At 44.0% G+C, this 18,314-nt stretch overlaps 1 protein-coding gene across 2 annotated transcripts in view; it reads left to right on the top strand.

The window, feature by feature from the left end:
* Positions 1-867: 867 nt before the first annotated feature.
* The window catches only part of ndc80 (NDC80 kinetochore complex component), a 127,948-nt gene continuing 110,501 nt past the window's right edge, over positions 868-18,314 (top strand). The window contains exons 1-3 of one of the 2 annotated variants that reach the window (XM_072268277.1): positions 868-964; positions 1,787-1,855; positions 3,228-3,293. In XM_072268277.1, the coding sequence (XP_072124378.1) occupies positions 1,800-1,855; positions 3,228-3,293 (122 nt within the window). In that variant the 5' untranslated portion in view covers positions 868-964; positions 1,787-1,799. Of the gene's footprint in view, positions 965-1,524; positions 1,670-1,786; positions 1,856-3,227; positions 3,294-18,314 lie in introns of those variants that run through there. The other variant, XM_072268278.1, reaches the window with a different exon arrangement.

The following is an 18,314-nucleotide window of genomic DNA, read 5'->3' as shown; positions in this document are numbered from 1 at the left end:
GGGTAACTCATGAAACCCAGGAACACCTTCCTTGGCACTCTTTCTTCTTCCAATTCAATCAATACTGATTCACTTTCCTTTTTCACTCTCTCCTTTGTTGTTTTCAGTCTTTGAACATTCATTACTTTCCCTCCTTTGATATTCCTCTTTATCTCCTCCATATTTATACTCATTGGTATCCCCCTGATCACTCCTTTACAACCACCGTTTTGTGCTCCCACCCTCCCAGTGTATTCCACCTTGCATTTTCCTATCTCTTTTAGCTTGAGTGCTTTCTCAAGTTGTTCCTCATTCGCACATCTTACCAATAAGTTGTCATCATAAAAGGACTTTTGCAAATACTATTTCCCCTACCTTATTTGTCAGAGTTGTTGTTAGCACAAACGGGTTAATTTTCTTCATATGTCCCTGAGCCTTCTCATTAAACCTAATTATGACAACACCTCCTCTCTGAGCTTGTTCATCTTCCTCACTTTCAGAGCTTTCTCCGCTATCATTTCTTATTCTTTTATTCCCTTTGTCTTGGTTTTTATTCATCCGACCCCTTACTACCTCCTCATTCCCTTTATTTCTCCCTTCACAATAATCCACCTCTCCCCAGCTGCCTACCTCTGGTCCCAAGTCTCTATCCCTCTCCTTCTCCACTTTCTTTCCCTCAACCCCACCTCTTATCTTGTCCGTCATTACCGGACCCACACGACCCCCTCCCAGCAATTTCCGTTCCTTCCCCACTCTCTTTCCCTCAACAGGTTCCAAAACACACTCACGCATCAAGCAAAACACAGCCAGCTTCCAGCCCAACCACTCCCTTTGCAGACGCTCCAGCCGTGCGTTACCTGCGTCATCAACTTCCGGCTTTGCTGGCGACTGCGCCTCACGTGACCTCAGCGCTTTGGTGACGTCATTGTAGCGCCCAATTTCAACCGTTTGCTGAAAGCGCGGGAGTGACTAAAGCGGAAAGACGGTCGGTGGACGGTGGGGGGGAAGGGCTGAGGGCGGAGGGGGGCCGGGAGGAGGGGTAAGACCGGGGGGGGGGCGTTCGAGGGAGGAGTAAGACGGGGGAGTTCGAGGGAGGAGGGGTAAGACGGGGGTTCGAGGGAGGAGGGGTAAGACGGGGGGGTTCGAGGGAGGAGGGGTAAGATGGGGGGGCGGCCGGGAGGAGGGGGAAGATTGGGGGGGGTTCGAGGGAGGAGGGGTAAGACCGGGGGGGGGGGGGGTTCGAGGGCGGAGGGGTGGGACGGGGGGGGTCGGGAGGAGGAGGGAGCAAAGAGGGGGAGTTCAGAATGGAAGGTGGAGGGGGGAGAAAGGAGGGAAGGGAGGATGGAGGGGAAAGGAAAGCTGTTATTATCAGCTGCTTTTCCATTTCATTCTTTATTATTGTCTCCTTTTTCTATTAAGTTTACTGGTCAGTGTGGTCACCCTTGTATACTGGGACAATGTTAGCCCATTTCCAGTTCTTTGGAATTTCACCAGTTTTCAATGGATTTTGAAAAATACATGTTTGGGGTTTTTGTATATAATCACAGACCTCCAAGTACCCTTGGATATATGTTGACTGGCTTTGGAGATTTATGAGCTTTCAACCTTTTAAGCTGAAGTAGGATCTCACTTTCTAAGACCTCTAAGTCAACCTTGTTTTTCTGTACACATATTCCTAACATCTTCGCAGGTGAATACTTCAGTAAAATAGGAGTCAAGAGTATCTGCTATGTCCTCAGCATAATTTCTCCAGCTGTCTTTGCATGATATTATCAGTCTGCCAACAGGGTGATTGCTCATTTTTCAGGTGTGTGCCTAAAATGAATCAGAACAGAACTAGTGAAGCTAACAGATATGGATTTGCTACACCTCAAAGGTAAGTTCAAAAACCTTTAATTAGTTTTGAAATTCTTGGTGGCATAGTTTTGGTTATCTAGGTCTCTTAAGTTGGGTAGTCTGCACTGATATCATTGATAACAGACTTGGCCAGTTTGCCATGAAGTTGATGTTAAGATAGAGATTTTAGTAGACAGGTAACATTGAGGAGGGTGGAGTTAATGATATTTGATAGTTCAAGAAAGGCCATGCACATAGGTAAAAGCTGACCCTTGCATTTGTTTATCTGATTTATTGTGAAAATTATGTTGCTAGTTTCTGCATGTTTTGCACACACTACTCATTGGGAAGTAGATCTTTTGCCACTGGGTGGAAACACAAAGTGGAGTGATTCTAGAGTATTGTAGAATTTCTCCACCTGAATGTGGTTGCAGGTGTCTGTAGGTGTAAAGTATCAAGCTATAGGGCTGATCAACACCACCACCCACTAACCTGCCACCCCACCCCACCCCACCCCACCCCACCCCTCAACATCATGAATGACTGCGATGCTTCACTCCCAGGTGAGCTAAACGCCTTTTATGCATGAGAGAATGAAACTACAGCTGTTCCAGTCCCTGCAGCATCCTATGACTTTAGATGGATGGCCAACATCAGAACTGCTTTCATGAGGGTGAACCCTCGGAAGGTGTAAGGCCCAGATGGTCTACCTGACAGGGCACTGAAAACCTGTGCCAACTAACTGGCTGGAGTGTTCAAAGACATCTTCCATTCTCACTGCTGCAGTCAAGTGTTCCCCCCCCCCCCCATGTATTTCTAATGAATCATCTTTCCTTTGTATGAAGAGGTATCACCTTGAACTTTTCTATGTTCACTTTAATTTGTAATATTTTCTAATCTAGCAGCCTGCAGTTTGTTTCTTAACTGCCATCTTCAAGTTCAGAATTGCACCTTTTAGAGGCCATAGAAACATAGAAAACCCACAGCACAATACAGGGACTTCAACCCACAAAGCTGTGCCGAACATGTCCCTACCTTAGAACTACCTAGGCTTTACCCATCGCCCTCTATTTTTCTAAGCTCCATGTAGCCATCCAGGAGTCTCTTAAAAGACCCTATTGTATCTGCCTCCACCACCGCTGCTGGCAGCCCATTCCACACATTCACCACTCACTGCGTAAAAAAACTTACCCCTGATATCTCCTCTGTACCTACTTGTACTAAATAAGGAAGGACTTGCCTGGAAGATATTAGCCACAATTGTTGCGTGTAGTTAACATTTAATGTGGATTTTAATTTTGGGATATAGCTTTATTTACCTTGATTGCCATTTGATTTAGCATTCAATTCTGCTTTTTATTTTGGGGATGTTAAGAATTTATATTTTGCTGCATTGTGCATCTTTCTTTCAGTGCACCACGTAGTGCATGGCTTGGTTCAGGAACCTCGGAAAGAAGAACTAGCTTCTTTGGAAGAAGGTAATGTCAGTGATTAACCTCATCCGGGAATGAGCTTTACAATATTTTTTTTCTATGTGACCTCAAATAAAGGTTAATACAGTTAAGAATGGAATTTTCACTATCGTTCTATCAAGTTTACCCCCCTCAATCAAGGTTATCATGTTCTGCATTGAGAGAGCAAGCTCAAAAGATGTGAAGAGCAGGAAATGAGCAACCAGAGGTTGAAAATGAAAAAGCTGATATGGTTAGACAGCGTATGTGGAAAGGTGACAGTGAATGCCTCTTCAGCTGAACATAATGGAAGGGCTGAAGAACAAGGTATCTGACTGAAGAGGGCAGTGGTCTATGGAAGAAGGAAGAGTGGATTCCTGCTTCTTCAACCTATGCACTTCCAGCTTCTTACTTCATTCGCTACCCGCCCACCTTTCCCCTCACCTGGTCTCATCTGTCACCTGCCAGCTTGTGCACCTTCTCTTTCCTTCACTTATTCTAACTTTGTCCCATCCTTTCCAATCCTGATGAAGGATCTTGCGGCAATGTTGAGTTTTTATTCCCCTCCATGGATGTTGCCTGACTTGCTGAGTTTCCCCAGCATTTTGTGTGTATTGTTAATGTTTCTGATTTCCAGAATCTGCAGAATCTCTTGTATTTATTATAAGACAGTGTTTATCTTGGCAAGTAATTAATTGACAAGTGATAGGACATTATGAATTAAGTGCTGGTAAATTGGATGGGATAAATACGTATGTGATCATCTTTAGACCAAGGGCCTGTTTCTGTGCTGTATGAGTTAGAGAATGTGGAAAAATTAGCAATCGGTAACTGAGGGTGAAGTGAAGAGGACAAAGATAAATGTCAGGTCAAAGGGATTGGAAAACAAACATGAAGGTGCTGCTTGCTGAGTGAATGGAGAAGGTCTGTTAATCTTAATCTCTGCAGGAATGTAAACAGATGGTGATGAGAAAATGGAGGGGCACAGAGTGCTGAAAAACAGCAACTCGGGATTGTTCAAAATCTGAAATAAAATATATGCTTGACAGGTAACATCAAGAGAAAAATGCCATCATTTGGTAATTTTGACATAGTTCTTCCAGTAGTTTGATTTTTGGGCCAATCATAGTGCACCTATACCTGTTTTAAAACAAAAGCTCCCATATCTTAATGGCATCTTTCTATTTTGTTTTATGCCATGATTCCAGTCTGTTCTCCAATTCCTGTGGTTCTGATGTGATAGCTTTCATATCACGGTTCTTGAAAGGTTTTCCCTTATTCCCGAAACGTCGACTGTGCTTCTTCCTATGGATGCTGTCTGGCCTGCTGCGTTCCACCAACATTTTGTGTGTGTTCCCTTATTTTTAACTTTGGGTTTGCTTCCATCATAGTTGTTGGGGCTCTCATCTGTATTTTTCATTTCTTGTTTTCCTCTTTGCCCTCTTCTTCCTCCCCCCTCCCCCACCCCGAACAAGGATAGTGTGCTCTCCTTGTTCTGTCTTATACCTGCAGGCCTTAATGTCCTTTTGTCCTTTCCCACCATCAGGGACCACAAATAGAAAAACACTGCCTATACTTCTAACGTGCTGTGCTGGTTTTACTGCTGGCCGTCTGTTCTCTGCATTGGAGAATCCGAATGTAGACTGTGTGAATACATGGCAGAACTGAGACTGGCAGGTGGAATTTAATGCAGATGTGTGAGGTGTTACACTTTGGGAGGACAAAACAGTAGAACAACATGGTGAGCAGTAGGGCTCTGAAGAATGGTAGAACAGAAGGATTTCGGAACATAGGTTCATAATTCTTTGAAAGTGGTATCACAAGTAGATAGGTTTGTAAGGAGAGCTTTTGGCACGTTGGCCTTTATAAATCAAAATATTGAATACGGAAGTTGGAATGTTATGTTGAAGTTGTACATGGTTGTTGAGGCCTAATTTGGAGTATTGCTTGCTGTTCTGGTTACCTGCCTACAGGAAGATGTCAATAAGATTGAACAAGTGCAGAGAAAATGTACAAGGATATTGCTGTGACTTGAGGACCTGAGTTATAGGGAAAGTTTGAATAAGTTGGGACTTTGTTCCCTAGAGCGTAGGAGAATGAGGGGAGATTTTATAGTCAATCAGTCAGTAAGTGCTGTCTCGAATCCGGGGTTGGCGGCTATGCACTTCCATCTTCGACCTTGCAGTCTTTTTCTGGCCTCAGCATAACTCAACCCAGCCCATTGCCTCACATTATCGTACCAAGTGGTTCCCTGCCTTCCTCTTTCCGTCTTTCCTTCTATCATCCCTTCCAATAACAATTTTTGCAGTCCACCACCTCTTAACAAGTGCCCGGCATATTCCAGCTTCCTTTTCTGCACATTCTTCAGCAACTCCTTTTCTGTCCTCGCTCTCTTCAACAACTCCTTTTCTGTCCTCGCTCTCTTCAACACTTCCATATTACTGACCTTCGTCACCCATCTAATTTTCTGCATTCTCCTTAAACACCACATTTCAAATTCCTCCAGTCGTCGTGGCACTTCCTCGCATAAGGTCCACGATTCGACTCCATACAACAGACTGCACCAGACGTAGCATTTCCAAGTTCTACAACGCAGCCCAAAGTCCAACCTCTTGCCACACAGCATGTCACTCAGGCTCCAGAACGTTGATCTTGCAATCAATTCTTCTTCTAATTTCTGTGTCACATTTCCCATCCTCTGTGACCATCTGTCCCAAGTACACAAACTTCTTGACTTGCTCTACGCCTATGCCGTTAATTTTGATACTGATTTTGGGGACTTCTTTCTTCCATGATCTCTTCCATCATCTTCGTCTTTTATTTTCATTCCAAATCGTTCACCTTCAGCATTTATCTTGTCTACTATTCTGAGTAACTCGTCCTCAGTCTCGGCTAAGAACACTGAATCATCTGCATACCTCAAGTTGTTCACCATCACTCCACCAATTTGGTCACCAGCTTCATCGTTCAACACCCTGAAGATTACCTCTGAGTAAATGTTAAATAATAAAGGGGAGATAACACAGCCTTGGCGAACCCCTTTTTGGATCTCAGCTTCCGGTGAATTCCCACCACTAGTTCTTATTAACTGCCTTCTGATGCCAGTGCACACTCGCAATCAGTCGAACATCTTTCCCATCCAGCCCCAGTGAGTTCAGGCAATTGACCAGTTGTTCATGATTGACTACATCAAAAGCTTTTTCGTAATCCAGGAAGCACATGTAAATGTCTTTTTTTTTTCTAGACCTCGTTCCACAATCATTCGCAAATTGAAAATCCCTTCACGAGTACCCTTACCCGGTATAAATCCACTCTGGCACTCATTAATTTCATTAAGAACTGTCCTTTTTATTCTGCTTAGAAGTATTAATAACAAGATCCTGGAGGCATGACTTATAAGGCTTATAGTTCTAAAGTCTGAGCATTTCGTGCTCTTACTTTCCTTTGGGATCATGACAAACTCTGGCACCACAAAATCTGTTGGCCACTTTCCTGTTGAGTAGATTGTATTGGAAAGCCTCATGATCTCCTCAACCTCCGAGTCGCCAAGGCATTTCAACATTTCAGCTGTAATACCATCTACACCACAAGCTTTACCAGTTTTTAACTTTCCAATGGCTGCTCTTACTTCTGCTACCAAAATTTCCAGACCTTCCGTGTTCTTCTCACTCACTTGATCATTTCTAGCATCGTAGTACCATCCCCTAATGTATTCCATCCATCTACTTTCCACCTTGTCATTCTCAAAGAGTATGTTCCTGTCCTTGTCTTGAATAATGCCAGTCCTTGATTGTTTCTTGTTCCTGTTGGTCATCTCTGCAATCTCCCTGTGCATATCCCTTGAATGATGCAACATGTCTATGGTCTCTATCTTTTCACACCATTTGATAAACCATTGTTCTTTAGCTTTTGCACATTCTGCTCTTATTTGTCGGTCCAATTCCTTGTACTTAGATGTGTCCTCCTTGTGCTTCCTTCTCTCTTCCATGAGCTTCAGAATGTGATCCGTCATCCAGGCTTGTTTAGCTACGCACCTTCTTTTGGGGAGACATTCTTCAGCTGCTATTTGCATATGGTCCTTCAGGTTTGACCACATGTTATCTGGTGTCTGCTCCATGTCTTCTATTCTCAGTCCTTTAAACCTATCTTGTACCACTACAGAAAAGCTTCCACTATACTCGCTCCTCTTCAGTAAGTCCATATCCAGCCTGGCTTTCTTGGTTGCAGCCTTAGTCTTTGTCTTTAGTGCAATCTTCACCCTAACAACCACCGGATTGTGATCTGAGCCTATATCAGCACCTGGGTAAGTCTTGGCCATCCTAATACTTCTCCTGAAGCGTTTCCTCACTGCAATACAGTCAATTTGTCTCCTTCCAGTATCCCCAGGCTTCTTCCAAGTGTATAATATTCATTTGGGTAATTTGAACCATGTGTTTGCTACCATCAGCTCATACTGTTCACAAAATTGTATAAACCTTCCCCCTCTTTCATTTCTCTCATCTAAGCCAATGATATCCTTGTATTTCATGTTGCCTACTCTAGCATTCAGATCTCCCATAACAAAAAGTACATCAGAGCTCTTTGCATTTTTTAAAGCAGATTCTACGTCCTCATAAAACCGTTCCACCTCTTCATCCTTGTGCTCACCTGTTGGTGCAGGCACTTAGACTATTGTAACATTGAAAGGCTTTCCTTTTAATTTTACCAATATGACCATCAGATATGGGCCAAAACCCATCCATTGCATTGCAGATTTTCTTCATAATAATTCCAACGTCATTGACATGGCTGTCTTCCAGAGTATATCATTGCAAAATCATTCTTGTCAAATGTTCCAGCCTCTGTCCAACGGACTTTGCTTACTCCCATAACATCTAGCTTCATTCGAGATATCTCAAGAATTGCATTATCAGCTTTCCCGCTTGATACATTGTTCGAACATTCCATGTCCCTAGCCGTAAGATACTTCCCCTAGTTTTCAGTTTATCATTAGCCAGTGCCACACGTCCTTTCAGATTTGGTGTGCTGCCTTCATTCCCAACAGGCCTACAATTCCCAAGGTCGTTATCTTCTTCCGTGTGGCTATGTACAGCAGAATCACTTGCAAGGGGTCCAGGTTCATCTGCACAACGCATGTCTCTTCTAACTAAGTGCATAGCATACAATTCGTAAGAGGGAGATACATGGTGAGGCTTTAATTTCTTCCACGCAAGATGGCCGTTGGCTCACAAGGAGCTCATCCGCCCTTTGTCAGGTCTTGTTTTTCAGTCCTGCTGGGTGTCCTCACACCCTCCTCACCAGACTGAGTCCAGTGGGGGAGCCGGTTTAGTCACCGACCACTCGACCATGAACAGGTTGTACTGGATTACGTGGTTACCAGTAGCCGGGATATGACAGCTGTTCGCTCGCTTGGCTCTGAGGAGAGCTTCTGCCTCGATGGCGTCTGTGTTTTTGGTCTGTCGTGCCCCGGGCGCTCGCCTCCCGAAATATACAAAATTATGAAGGGTGTAAGTGGAACCAGACTTTTTCCACTGAGGTTGGATGAGAATAGAACCATGGGTTAAGGATGAAAGATGACATGCTTAAGGGGAACGTGAGGGGAAACTTCTTCACTCAGAGGGTGATGAGAGTGTCGAATGAGCTGCCAGCAGAAGTGGTGGGTTCAGGTTTGGTTTCAACACTTAAGAGAAATTTGGAAAGATACATTGGGGGGGGACAGTGTATGGACAGTTATAGTCTGGGTACAGATTGATAGGACTAGGCAGAATAATAGTTTAGCACAGACTAGATGGGTCAAAGGTCCTATTTCTGTGCTGTAATGTTCTACCTCTCAGTTCGATCTGTAGAGGTGATCCTGATCTCACTATGCCACCCCTTGCCCCACCACCACCAAATCGGTTCTTGCACTTTTCCAAGGAACCCCAATGAAAGTTCATTTGACTCATTGGCTGACTGGCAGGAAATAGAGGGAGCCTTTTCTGGCTGGCCTCCAGTGACTAGTGGTGTTCCAAAGGGGTTGGTGTTGAGACAGCTTCCTTTTACTTTATATGTCAGTGATTTGGATGACGGACTTGATGGCTTTGTTGCAGATGGTAGATGGAGGGGGCAGGTAGTGTTAAGGAAGCAGGGAGGCTGCAGAAGGACTTGGACAGATGAGGAAGCTGGGAATACAGTGCATGTTGGTAGAAGGAACAAAAAGATGGACTATTTTCTAAAGGGGCAGAAAATTAAAAAAAAGAATAGAAGTGCAAAGGGACTTGGGAATTGTTCTGTAGGTTGAATCGGTGGTGAAGCTGGCAAATGCAATGTTAGCATTCATATCAAGAGGACTGGAATATAAAAGCAATGTTGAGGCTTTATAAGGCACTGGGAGGCCTCACTTGGAGTATTGTGAGCAGTTTTGGAAGCCTTATTTAAGAAAACATCTGCATTGGTGAGGGTTTAGAGGGGGTTCACGAGAGTAATTCTGGGAAAGAAAGAGTTATATGAGGAGCGTTTGTTGGCTCAGGGCCTGTACTCATTGGAATTTAGACAAATGAGGGGTTATTTCATTGAAAACTATTGAATGTTGAAAGATCTATATAGAATAGATATAGAGAGATGTTTCCTATAGTGAAGGAGTCTAGGACCAGAGGCATGGCCTTAATAGTAGGATGTCCATTTAGAATGGCGACGAGGAGGATCTTCTTTAGCTGGGGGTGGTGAATCTGTGAAATTTGTTGCCATGGGCAGCTTTGAAGCCAGCCCATTGGGTATATTTAAGGCAAAAGTTGAGAGGTCCCTGATTAATCAGGGCATGAAAGATTATGGGGAGAAGGAAGGAGAATGGAATTGAGGGAGAAAATGTATCAGCCTCACACGCAAAATGTTGGAGGAACTCAGCAGGCCAGGCAGCATCTATGGAAAAGTAAACGGGAGATGTTTCAAGCTGAAACCTTTATCACAATCCTGATGAAAGGTCTCAGTCCAAAACATGGGCTGTTTACTCTTTTCCATAGATGCTGCCTGGCGTGCTGAGTTCCTCCAGCATTTTGTGTGTGTTGCTTGGATTTCCAGCATCTGCAGATTTTCTCGTTTGCACATGGATCAGCCTCGATGGTTTAGCCTATTTCCGACTTGCTTGAGAACTCAATCTGGAATTTTGGAATTTCAAATAATCAGCATTTCTTGTATGTATCAGAACTAGTAAGCTATGATGAACTGTTAACTATTTATGATCATAAGACCAAAAGGTATAGGAGCAGTATTAGGCCATTTGGCCCATTGAACATACCATGCCATTTCATTAGAGCTGATCCATTTCCCTCTTAGCTACAATCTCCTGCCTTCTCCATAAGATATAGGAGCAGAATTAGGCCATTCAGCCCATCGCGTCTGCTCTGCCATTCCATCATGGCAGATCGTGGATCCCACTCAACATCGTATACCTGCTTTTTCACCGTATCTTTTGATACCCTGATCGATCAGGAAGTGATCAACTTCCACCTTAAATATACGCACAGACTTGGACTCCACCACAGATTGGCAGAGCTTTCCACAGATCTAGGACACTGGCTAAAAACAAATTCCTCCTTACCTCTGTTCTAAAGGTTTCCCTACAATTTTGAGGCTGTGCCCTCTAGTTCTGGATACCTTCACCATAGGAAACATCCTCTCCACATTCACGCTATCTAGACATTTCATCATTCGGTAGGTTTCAGTGCGATTTCCCTCCTCCCTCCCCCCCCCCCTCCCCCCACACCCAACATACATCTAAATTCCAGTTAGTACAAGTCTAACGCTGCTAAGCGCCCCTCATACCTTGACCCCTTCATTCCTGGAATAATGCTTGTGAGCCCCCTCTGGGCTCTCTCCAATGACAACACATCCTTTCTGAGATATGGGACCCAAAACTGTTTACAGTACTCCAAGTGTGGCCTGCTAGTGTCTTATAAAGCTTCAGCATTATCTTGCTTTTATGTTCTATTCCCCTTGAAATAAATGCTAACATTGCATTTTCCTCCTTTACCACAGACTCAACCTGTAAATTAACTTTCTGAGAGTCTTGCACAAGGATTCCTAAGTCCCTCTGCACCTCTGATGTTTGAACCTACTGCCCATTTAGGTAATAGTCCACACTATTATTCCTTTTAACAAAATGCATTATCATACATTTCCCAACACTCTATCTGCCATTTTTTTACCCAATTATACCAATTTGTCTAAGTCCTGCTGCAATCTGATTGCTTCCTCAGCACTACCTACCCCCCCCACCTATCTTTGTATAATCTGCAAACTTTGCTACAAAGCCATCAATTCCATTATCCAAATCATTGACAAACAATGTGAAAAGTAGCGGTCCCAATACTGACTCCTGAGGAGCACCACTAGTCACTGGCAAACAACCAGAAAAGGCCCTTCTAATTCCCACTCGCTGCCTCCTGGCTGTCAGCCAATCCATTATCCATGCCAGTATCATTCCTGTAACCCAATAGGATTTTATCTTCTTAAGCAGCCCCATGTGTGGCACCCTATTAAATGCCTTCAGAAAATCCAAGTAAGCGACATCCTCTGCCTCTCCTTTGTCCACCCTGCTTGTTACTTCCTCAAAGAACTCCAACAGATTTGTCAAGGAAGAATCCCCTTCACAGAAAGCATGCTGATTTTGACTTATTTTATCATTAGTCTCCAAGTACCCCGATACTTCATCCATAATAATAGACTGAGGTTAGGCTAACTGGCCTATAATTTCCTTTTTTTATTTCCTTACTCCCTTCTTAAAGAGTGGAGTGACATTTGCAATCTTCCAGTCCTCTGGGACCATGCCAGAATCAAGTGATTCTTGAATAAGTAATGCTTCTACCATCTCTTCAGCAACCTCTCTCAGGACTCTGGGATGTAGTCCATCTGGTCCAGGTGACTTATCCAATTGAAGACCTTTTAGTTTGCCTCACGCTTATTCTTTGTCTTCACTCCTGCTCTCTGACACTCACGGACCTCTAGCACACTGCCATTGTCCTCAATTGTGAAGATGGATGCAAAGTACCCAATAACTTTATCTGCCATTTGTTTTTCCCCCATTACTACCTCACCAGCATCATTTTCTAATGGTCCAATATCAACCCTCACCTCCATTTTACTCTTTATATAACTGAAAAACTTTTGATATCCTTATTATTGGTTAATCTGCTCTCATATTTCATCTTTTCCCTTATAGCTTTTTTGGATGCCTTTTATTGGATTTTAAAAACTTCCCAATCATCCAACCTCCACTCACTTTTGCTACATTATATGCTCTTTCCTTGGCATTTATGCAGTCCTTAACTTCCTTTGTCAGCCATGGTTGGCTACCCCTGCCATTTGAGAATTTCTTCCTCTGTGGGGCATATCTATCCTGTGCCTTATGAAGTAATTCCCAGAAACTTCAGTCATCTCTGCTGTGCTGTCATTCCCGCCAGTATACTCTCTGATCCACCTGGTAAGTTCCTCAGGAATTCCATTTACTGCATTGTGACACTGATACATGTGAGTTGTGCTTTTCCTTCTCAAATTACAGTATAAATTCAATCATATTATGAACACTGTCAGCCAACGGTTCTCCCTGTATCCTTTCATGCCCTGACTAATCAAGAATCTATCAACCTCTGCCTTATAGATACCCAATGACTATGCCTCCACAGCTGCCTGTGGCAACAAATTCCGCAGATTCACCACTCTGAAATTCCTCCTCATCTCTGTTCTAAATGGACACCTCTCTGTTCTGAGGCTGTGTCCTCTGGTCTTAGGCTCCCCCACCAAAGGAAACATCTGCTCAACGTCCACCCTATTGCAGCCTTTCAGCATTCAATAGCTTTCAATAAAATGCCCCCCTCATTCTTCTGAATCCCAATGTGTACAGGCCCAGAGCCATCAAATGCTCTTCATATGATTTTTGTCTGCCATACTCTGCCAGAGCCTTGGCGACCACTTTTCAAGTGGTGGTCTTGGAGGAAAGATTCTGTGAGTGGTCCCCCACATCCTCCTCACAGCGCAGTTTTTTTTTACGAGGCCGAGTTGCGAGCACGACACTCAACCTGACACGGATGGAAAGCATGGAGCGGCCCAACTAGGTTCGAACTCAGGATCCTTCGCTCCAGAGTCAGATGCTGATCGACTGTAGATTAGCATTTAATACCATCATTCCCACAATCCTGATTGAGAAGTTACAGAACCTGTGCCTCTGTACCTCCCTCTGCAATTGGATCCTCGCCTATCTAACTGGAAGACCACAATCTGTGCAGACTGGTGATAACATCTCCTCCTCACTGACGACCAACTCTGGTGCACCTCGGGTGTGTGCTTAGCCCACTGCACTACTCTTTATACCCATGACTGTGTGGCTAGGCATAGCTCAAATACCATCTATAAATTTGCTGATAATGCAACCATTGTTGGGAGAATCTCAGATGGAGACAAGGGTGTACAGGAGTGAGATATACCAACTAGTGGAGTGGTGTTACCGCAACAACATGGCACTCAACGTCAGTAAGATGAAAGAGCTGATTGTGGACTTCAGGAAGGGTAAGACTAAGGAACGCATTACCAATCCTCTTAGAAGGATCAGAAGTGGAGAGAGTAAGCAGTTTCAAGTTCCTAGGTGTCAAGATCTCTGAGGACCTAACCTGGTCCCAACATGTCGATGCAGTTATAAAGAAGGCGAGACAGCGACTATACTTCATTAGGAGTTTGAAGAGATTTGGTATCTGAACAAATACACTCAAAGACTTCTATAGATGTACCATGGAGAGCTTTCTGACAGGTGGTGTCTCAGAAAGGCAGTGTACATTATTAAGGGCCTCCAGCACCCAGGACATGCCCTTTTCTCACTGTTACCATCAGATAGAAGTTATTGAAGCCTGAAGAGGCACACTCAGCGATTCAGGAACAACATCTTCCCCTCTGCCATCTGATTCCTAAATGGACTTTGAACTTGTGGATACTACCCCTCTTTTTTAATATATATTTTTGTTTTTTTGCACAATTTTTAATCTATTCAATATAATAAATACTATTCTTTTGCACTTTTGGTCAGATGCTAATCGCATTTCATTTGCTTTGTATCTGTACTCGGCACAATGACTATAAAGTTGAATCTAATCTAATATGTATACTGTAATTGATTCTTATGATTATTTTTGTATCTATATTATGTATTGCATTGAGCTGCTGCTAAGTTAACAAATTTCATGACACATGCTGGTGATAATAAACCTGATTCTGATACACTGGAATATAGTTAGATGAGCTTTTCTGGTATTTTCCAATTTTAGTTGCAGTTGTACATGCTTTGTGTTTTAGGATACAGATAGATGCAAGTTTGGGGAGGATGTGGAACTTGATGGAAGTTCTAGAGTTTTGTGCATTAAATTTTACCTGCAGTACATGCATGCTGGTAGGATTTATCACCAAAACATGACAAAGAAGGAAACCAGTTGGTCATTGTCCATATTATGAGCTGTGTAGATGATGATGAAATGATAAAGCAGGATGTAGGTCATTTGCAAGAGTGGCCAGAGAAATGGTATTCGGATTAATTTATTAGAAATAGGTAAGGATAGACAGCAATACCTCCACCACAATAATTCCAAACTTTGGTGTTCCATATGGTTTTGTCCTCAGCCCCTACTCTGCTCCCTGTACACTCATGACCTGCATGGTCAGATTCTTTTTGTAACTCCATCTACAAGTTTGCCGGTGTCACTTTTGTGGGCTGCATCTGAAATAATGATGAATTAGAGTACTGGAAGGTGATAGATTAGTGACATGGTGTCATGACAACTTTCAATGTCAACAAAACAAAAGAGGTGGTCATTGACTTCACAAAGGGGAGCCATGCTTCTGTCTAAGTCAGTGGTGTTGAGTTTGAGAGGATGAGAGCTTCAAGTCCTAAGTGGCCTCTGCTGATCCAATTACTTTGATGTCGTTGCCAAGAAAACTCATCTACTTCTCACAGGAGGCTAGAGAATTTCCCTACTGAGTCTTAAAAATTATTTGGATGCACCACCGAAAACATTCTGTCTGAATGCATAATGGCTTGGTGTGGCAACTGCTCTGCACGTGACCGCAAGGAACTGCAGAGAGTTGTGTACACAGTTCAGCGCATCAGGAAACAGCCTCCCCTCTATGGACTCTGTCTGTACTTCTCACTGTCTCAGTAAAGCAACCAGCATATTCAAAGATCGTTGGCTTCTCTCTTCTTCCATTGGGCAGAAGATACAAAGGCCTGAAAGCATGTACCATCAGGTTCAAAGACAGCCATCCTGGTTTTCAGACCCTTGAACAAACCTCTTGTATGATAAGATGGACCTTTGGCTTCAGAATCTACCTCATTATGATCTTGCACTTTACCGTTTACTTGTTCTGCTCTTTTTCTGTAGCTTTTACACTTTATTCTGCATTGTTATTTTACCTCATTCTATCCCAGTGCAGTGAAGTATTCATCAGGGATGTGTTGCTTGCAGACGACGCGGCACTGGCAACACACTCTGAAGAGCAACTGCAACGCCTCATGGACAGCTTCTCAAGAGCCTGCCAGGACTTCAGCTTGACCATCAGCCTGAAGAAGACCAACGTGTTGGGCCAAGGCATTGAGCACCCCCCTGCCATTACCATCAAAAACTACGAGCTGGAGGTAGTTCACGAGTTCAAAACCTTGGCTCAATCATCACCGATAGCCTCTCCCTAGACCCCGAGATCAACAGACAGATTGGACGAGCAGCCTCAACATTCGCCAGGCTGACAAAGAATCTGGGAGAAGAGAAAGCTGACGACGCACACCAAGGTTGCAGTCTACAGGGCCTGCATCCTCAGCACACTGCTTTACGACAGCGAGACCTGGAGCTTCTACTCCAGACAAGAGTGGCGTCTCAATTCCTTCCACCTTCGCAGCCTAAGACGCATCCTGGACATCAAGTGGGTTGACCGAGTCACCAACAATGAGGTCCTGGCCCGCGCCCAGATACCCAGCCTCTTCACCCTGCTCCAACAATGCTGACGTCGCTGGCTGGGCCACGTATGCTGCACGTCAGATGGGAGGATCCCGAAAGACCTGCTGTATGGGGAACTGGCCTCCAGCAAGAGAGTACAAGGGCAGCCCCATCTTCGTTTCAACAATGTCTGCAAGAGAGACATGAAGTCACTGAACATGAGCATTGAGAGGTGGGAGGACATAACAAGCGATCACTCTTGCTGGAGGCTGGAACTACGCAGAGGTCTAAAAAAAAAGAAGAAAAGCTGAGGCTTGCTGCTGAAGAAAAGCGCAGTCGTCGGAAAACAGCACCAAGACAACATTGGAGGACAGCACCTTCAAGTGCAGTCGCTGCAGCCGACACTGTCACTCCCATGTGGGACTCTGCAGCCATAATAGATGCTGCTCTACCAACACAGACTGAAGCAAGACTTTCCAGGCGCAGATCCATGGTCTCGCGAGACTAACGAAACAGCAAAATCCCAGTGCACCATGTAATGATTTGATCAACATGCAAGACAAGTTTTCCCACTGTCTTGGTACATGTGACAATATTTAACCAATGCCAATACTTTATTCCCTGGAATGTACGATATTGAGGGATGACCAGATAGAGGTATATACAATAATGAGGGACATGGATGAGGTGAAAGTATAGATTTTCTTCCTGTGAGGGTATGCTTAAAAACTAGAGAGCATAGGTTTAAGATCGGGGCGAGAGATTTAAAGGAGACATCAGGGGCAGCTTCTTTACACAAAAGGTGTCATGTATTTGGGGTGAGCTGTGAGAAATGGAGGTTGAGGTGGGCACATGAGCAACTTTTATAAGCCATCCTGATGAGCATGTGGATAGGATGGGTTTCGAGCAGTGGTCCCCAACCTTTTTTACACGGCGGATAGGTTTAATATTGACAATATTCTTGCGGACCAGCCAACTGGGGGGGGCGGGGGTGTTCAAGTACGGTTAAACTCACCTCAGCATGTCTTTTACAGTTAGGGTTGCCAACTTTCTCACTCCCAATAAGGGACAAAAGTAGCAGTTAATGCTGCCTGGGCTGCTGCGTTCACCAGCAACTTTTATGTGTGTTGGTTAAATACGGACACTTGCGTTTACCCCGAGAAAGACTACAATGAAGCCTTGTGCGGGCAGATGTGCGCATGCGCGTACGTGCCGGATTTTTCCCACAAATCGGGTTTGGCTTAATCTTCCCGACTACACTGTACATACATGATTTCTATTTTATATAGGCTGTGTATTTATCATATCATTCCTGCTTTTACTATATGTTAGTGTTATGTTAGGTTTTATGTGTTACTTGGTAGGTTCTCTTTTGGGTCTGGGGAATGCTCAAAATTTTTCCCATTTAAGTTAATGGTAACTGCTTCTTTGCTTTAGAAACATAGAAACATAGAAAATAGGTGCAGGAGTAGGCCATTCGGCCCTTCGAGCCTGCATCGCCATTTATTATGATCATGGCTGATCATCCAACTCAGAACCCTGTACCTGCCTTCTCTCCATACCCCCTGATCCCTTTAGCCACAAGGGCCATATCTAACTCCCTCTTAAATATAGCCAATGAACTGGCCTCAACTGTTTCCTGTGGCAGAGAATTCCACAGATTCACCACTCTCTGTGTGAAGAAGTTTTTCCTAATCTCGGTCCTAAAAGCCTTCCCCTCTATCCTCAAACTGTGGCCCCTCGTTCTGGACTTCCCCAACATCGGGAACAATCTTCCTGCATCTAGCCTGTCCAATCCCTTTAGGATCTTATACGTTTCAATCAGATCCCCCCTCAATCTTCTAAATTCCAACGAGTGCAAGCCCAGTTCATCCAGTCTTTCTTCATATGAAAGTCCTGCCATCCCAGGAATCAATCTGGTGAACCTTCTTTGTACTCCCTCTATGGCAAGGATGTCTTTCCTCAGATTAGGGGACCAAAACTGCACACAATACTCCCAAGTGTAGTCTCACCAAGGCCTTGTACAACTGCAGTAGTACCTCCCTGCTCCTGTACTCGAATCCTCTCGCTATAAATGCCAGCATACCATTTGCCTTTTTCACCG

This window comes from Mobula birostris, chromosome 9 (genome assembly GCF_030028105.1).
Source record: "Mobula birostris isolate sMobBir1 chromosome 9, sMobBir1.hap1, whole genome shotgun sequence".
NCBI lineage: Eukaryota > Metazoa > Chordata > Chondrichthyes > Myliobatiformes > Myliobatidae > Mobula > Mobula birostris.
The sequence above is the reverse complement of the archived record's forward strand: the minus strand, read 5'-3'. Positions and strand labels throughout refer to the sequence as shown.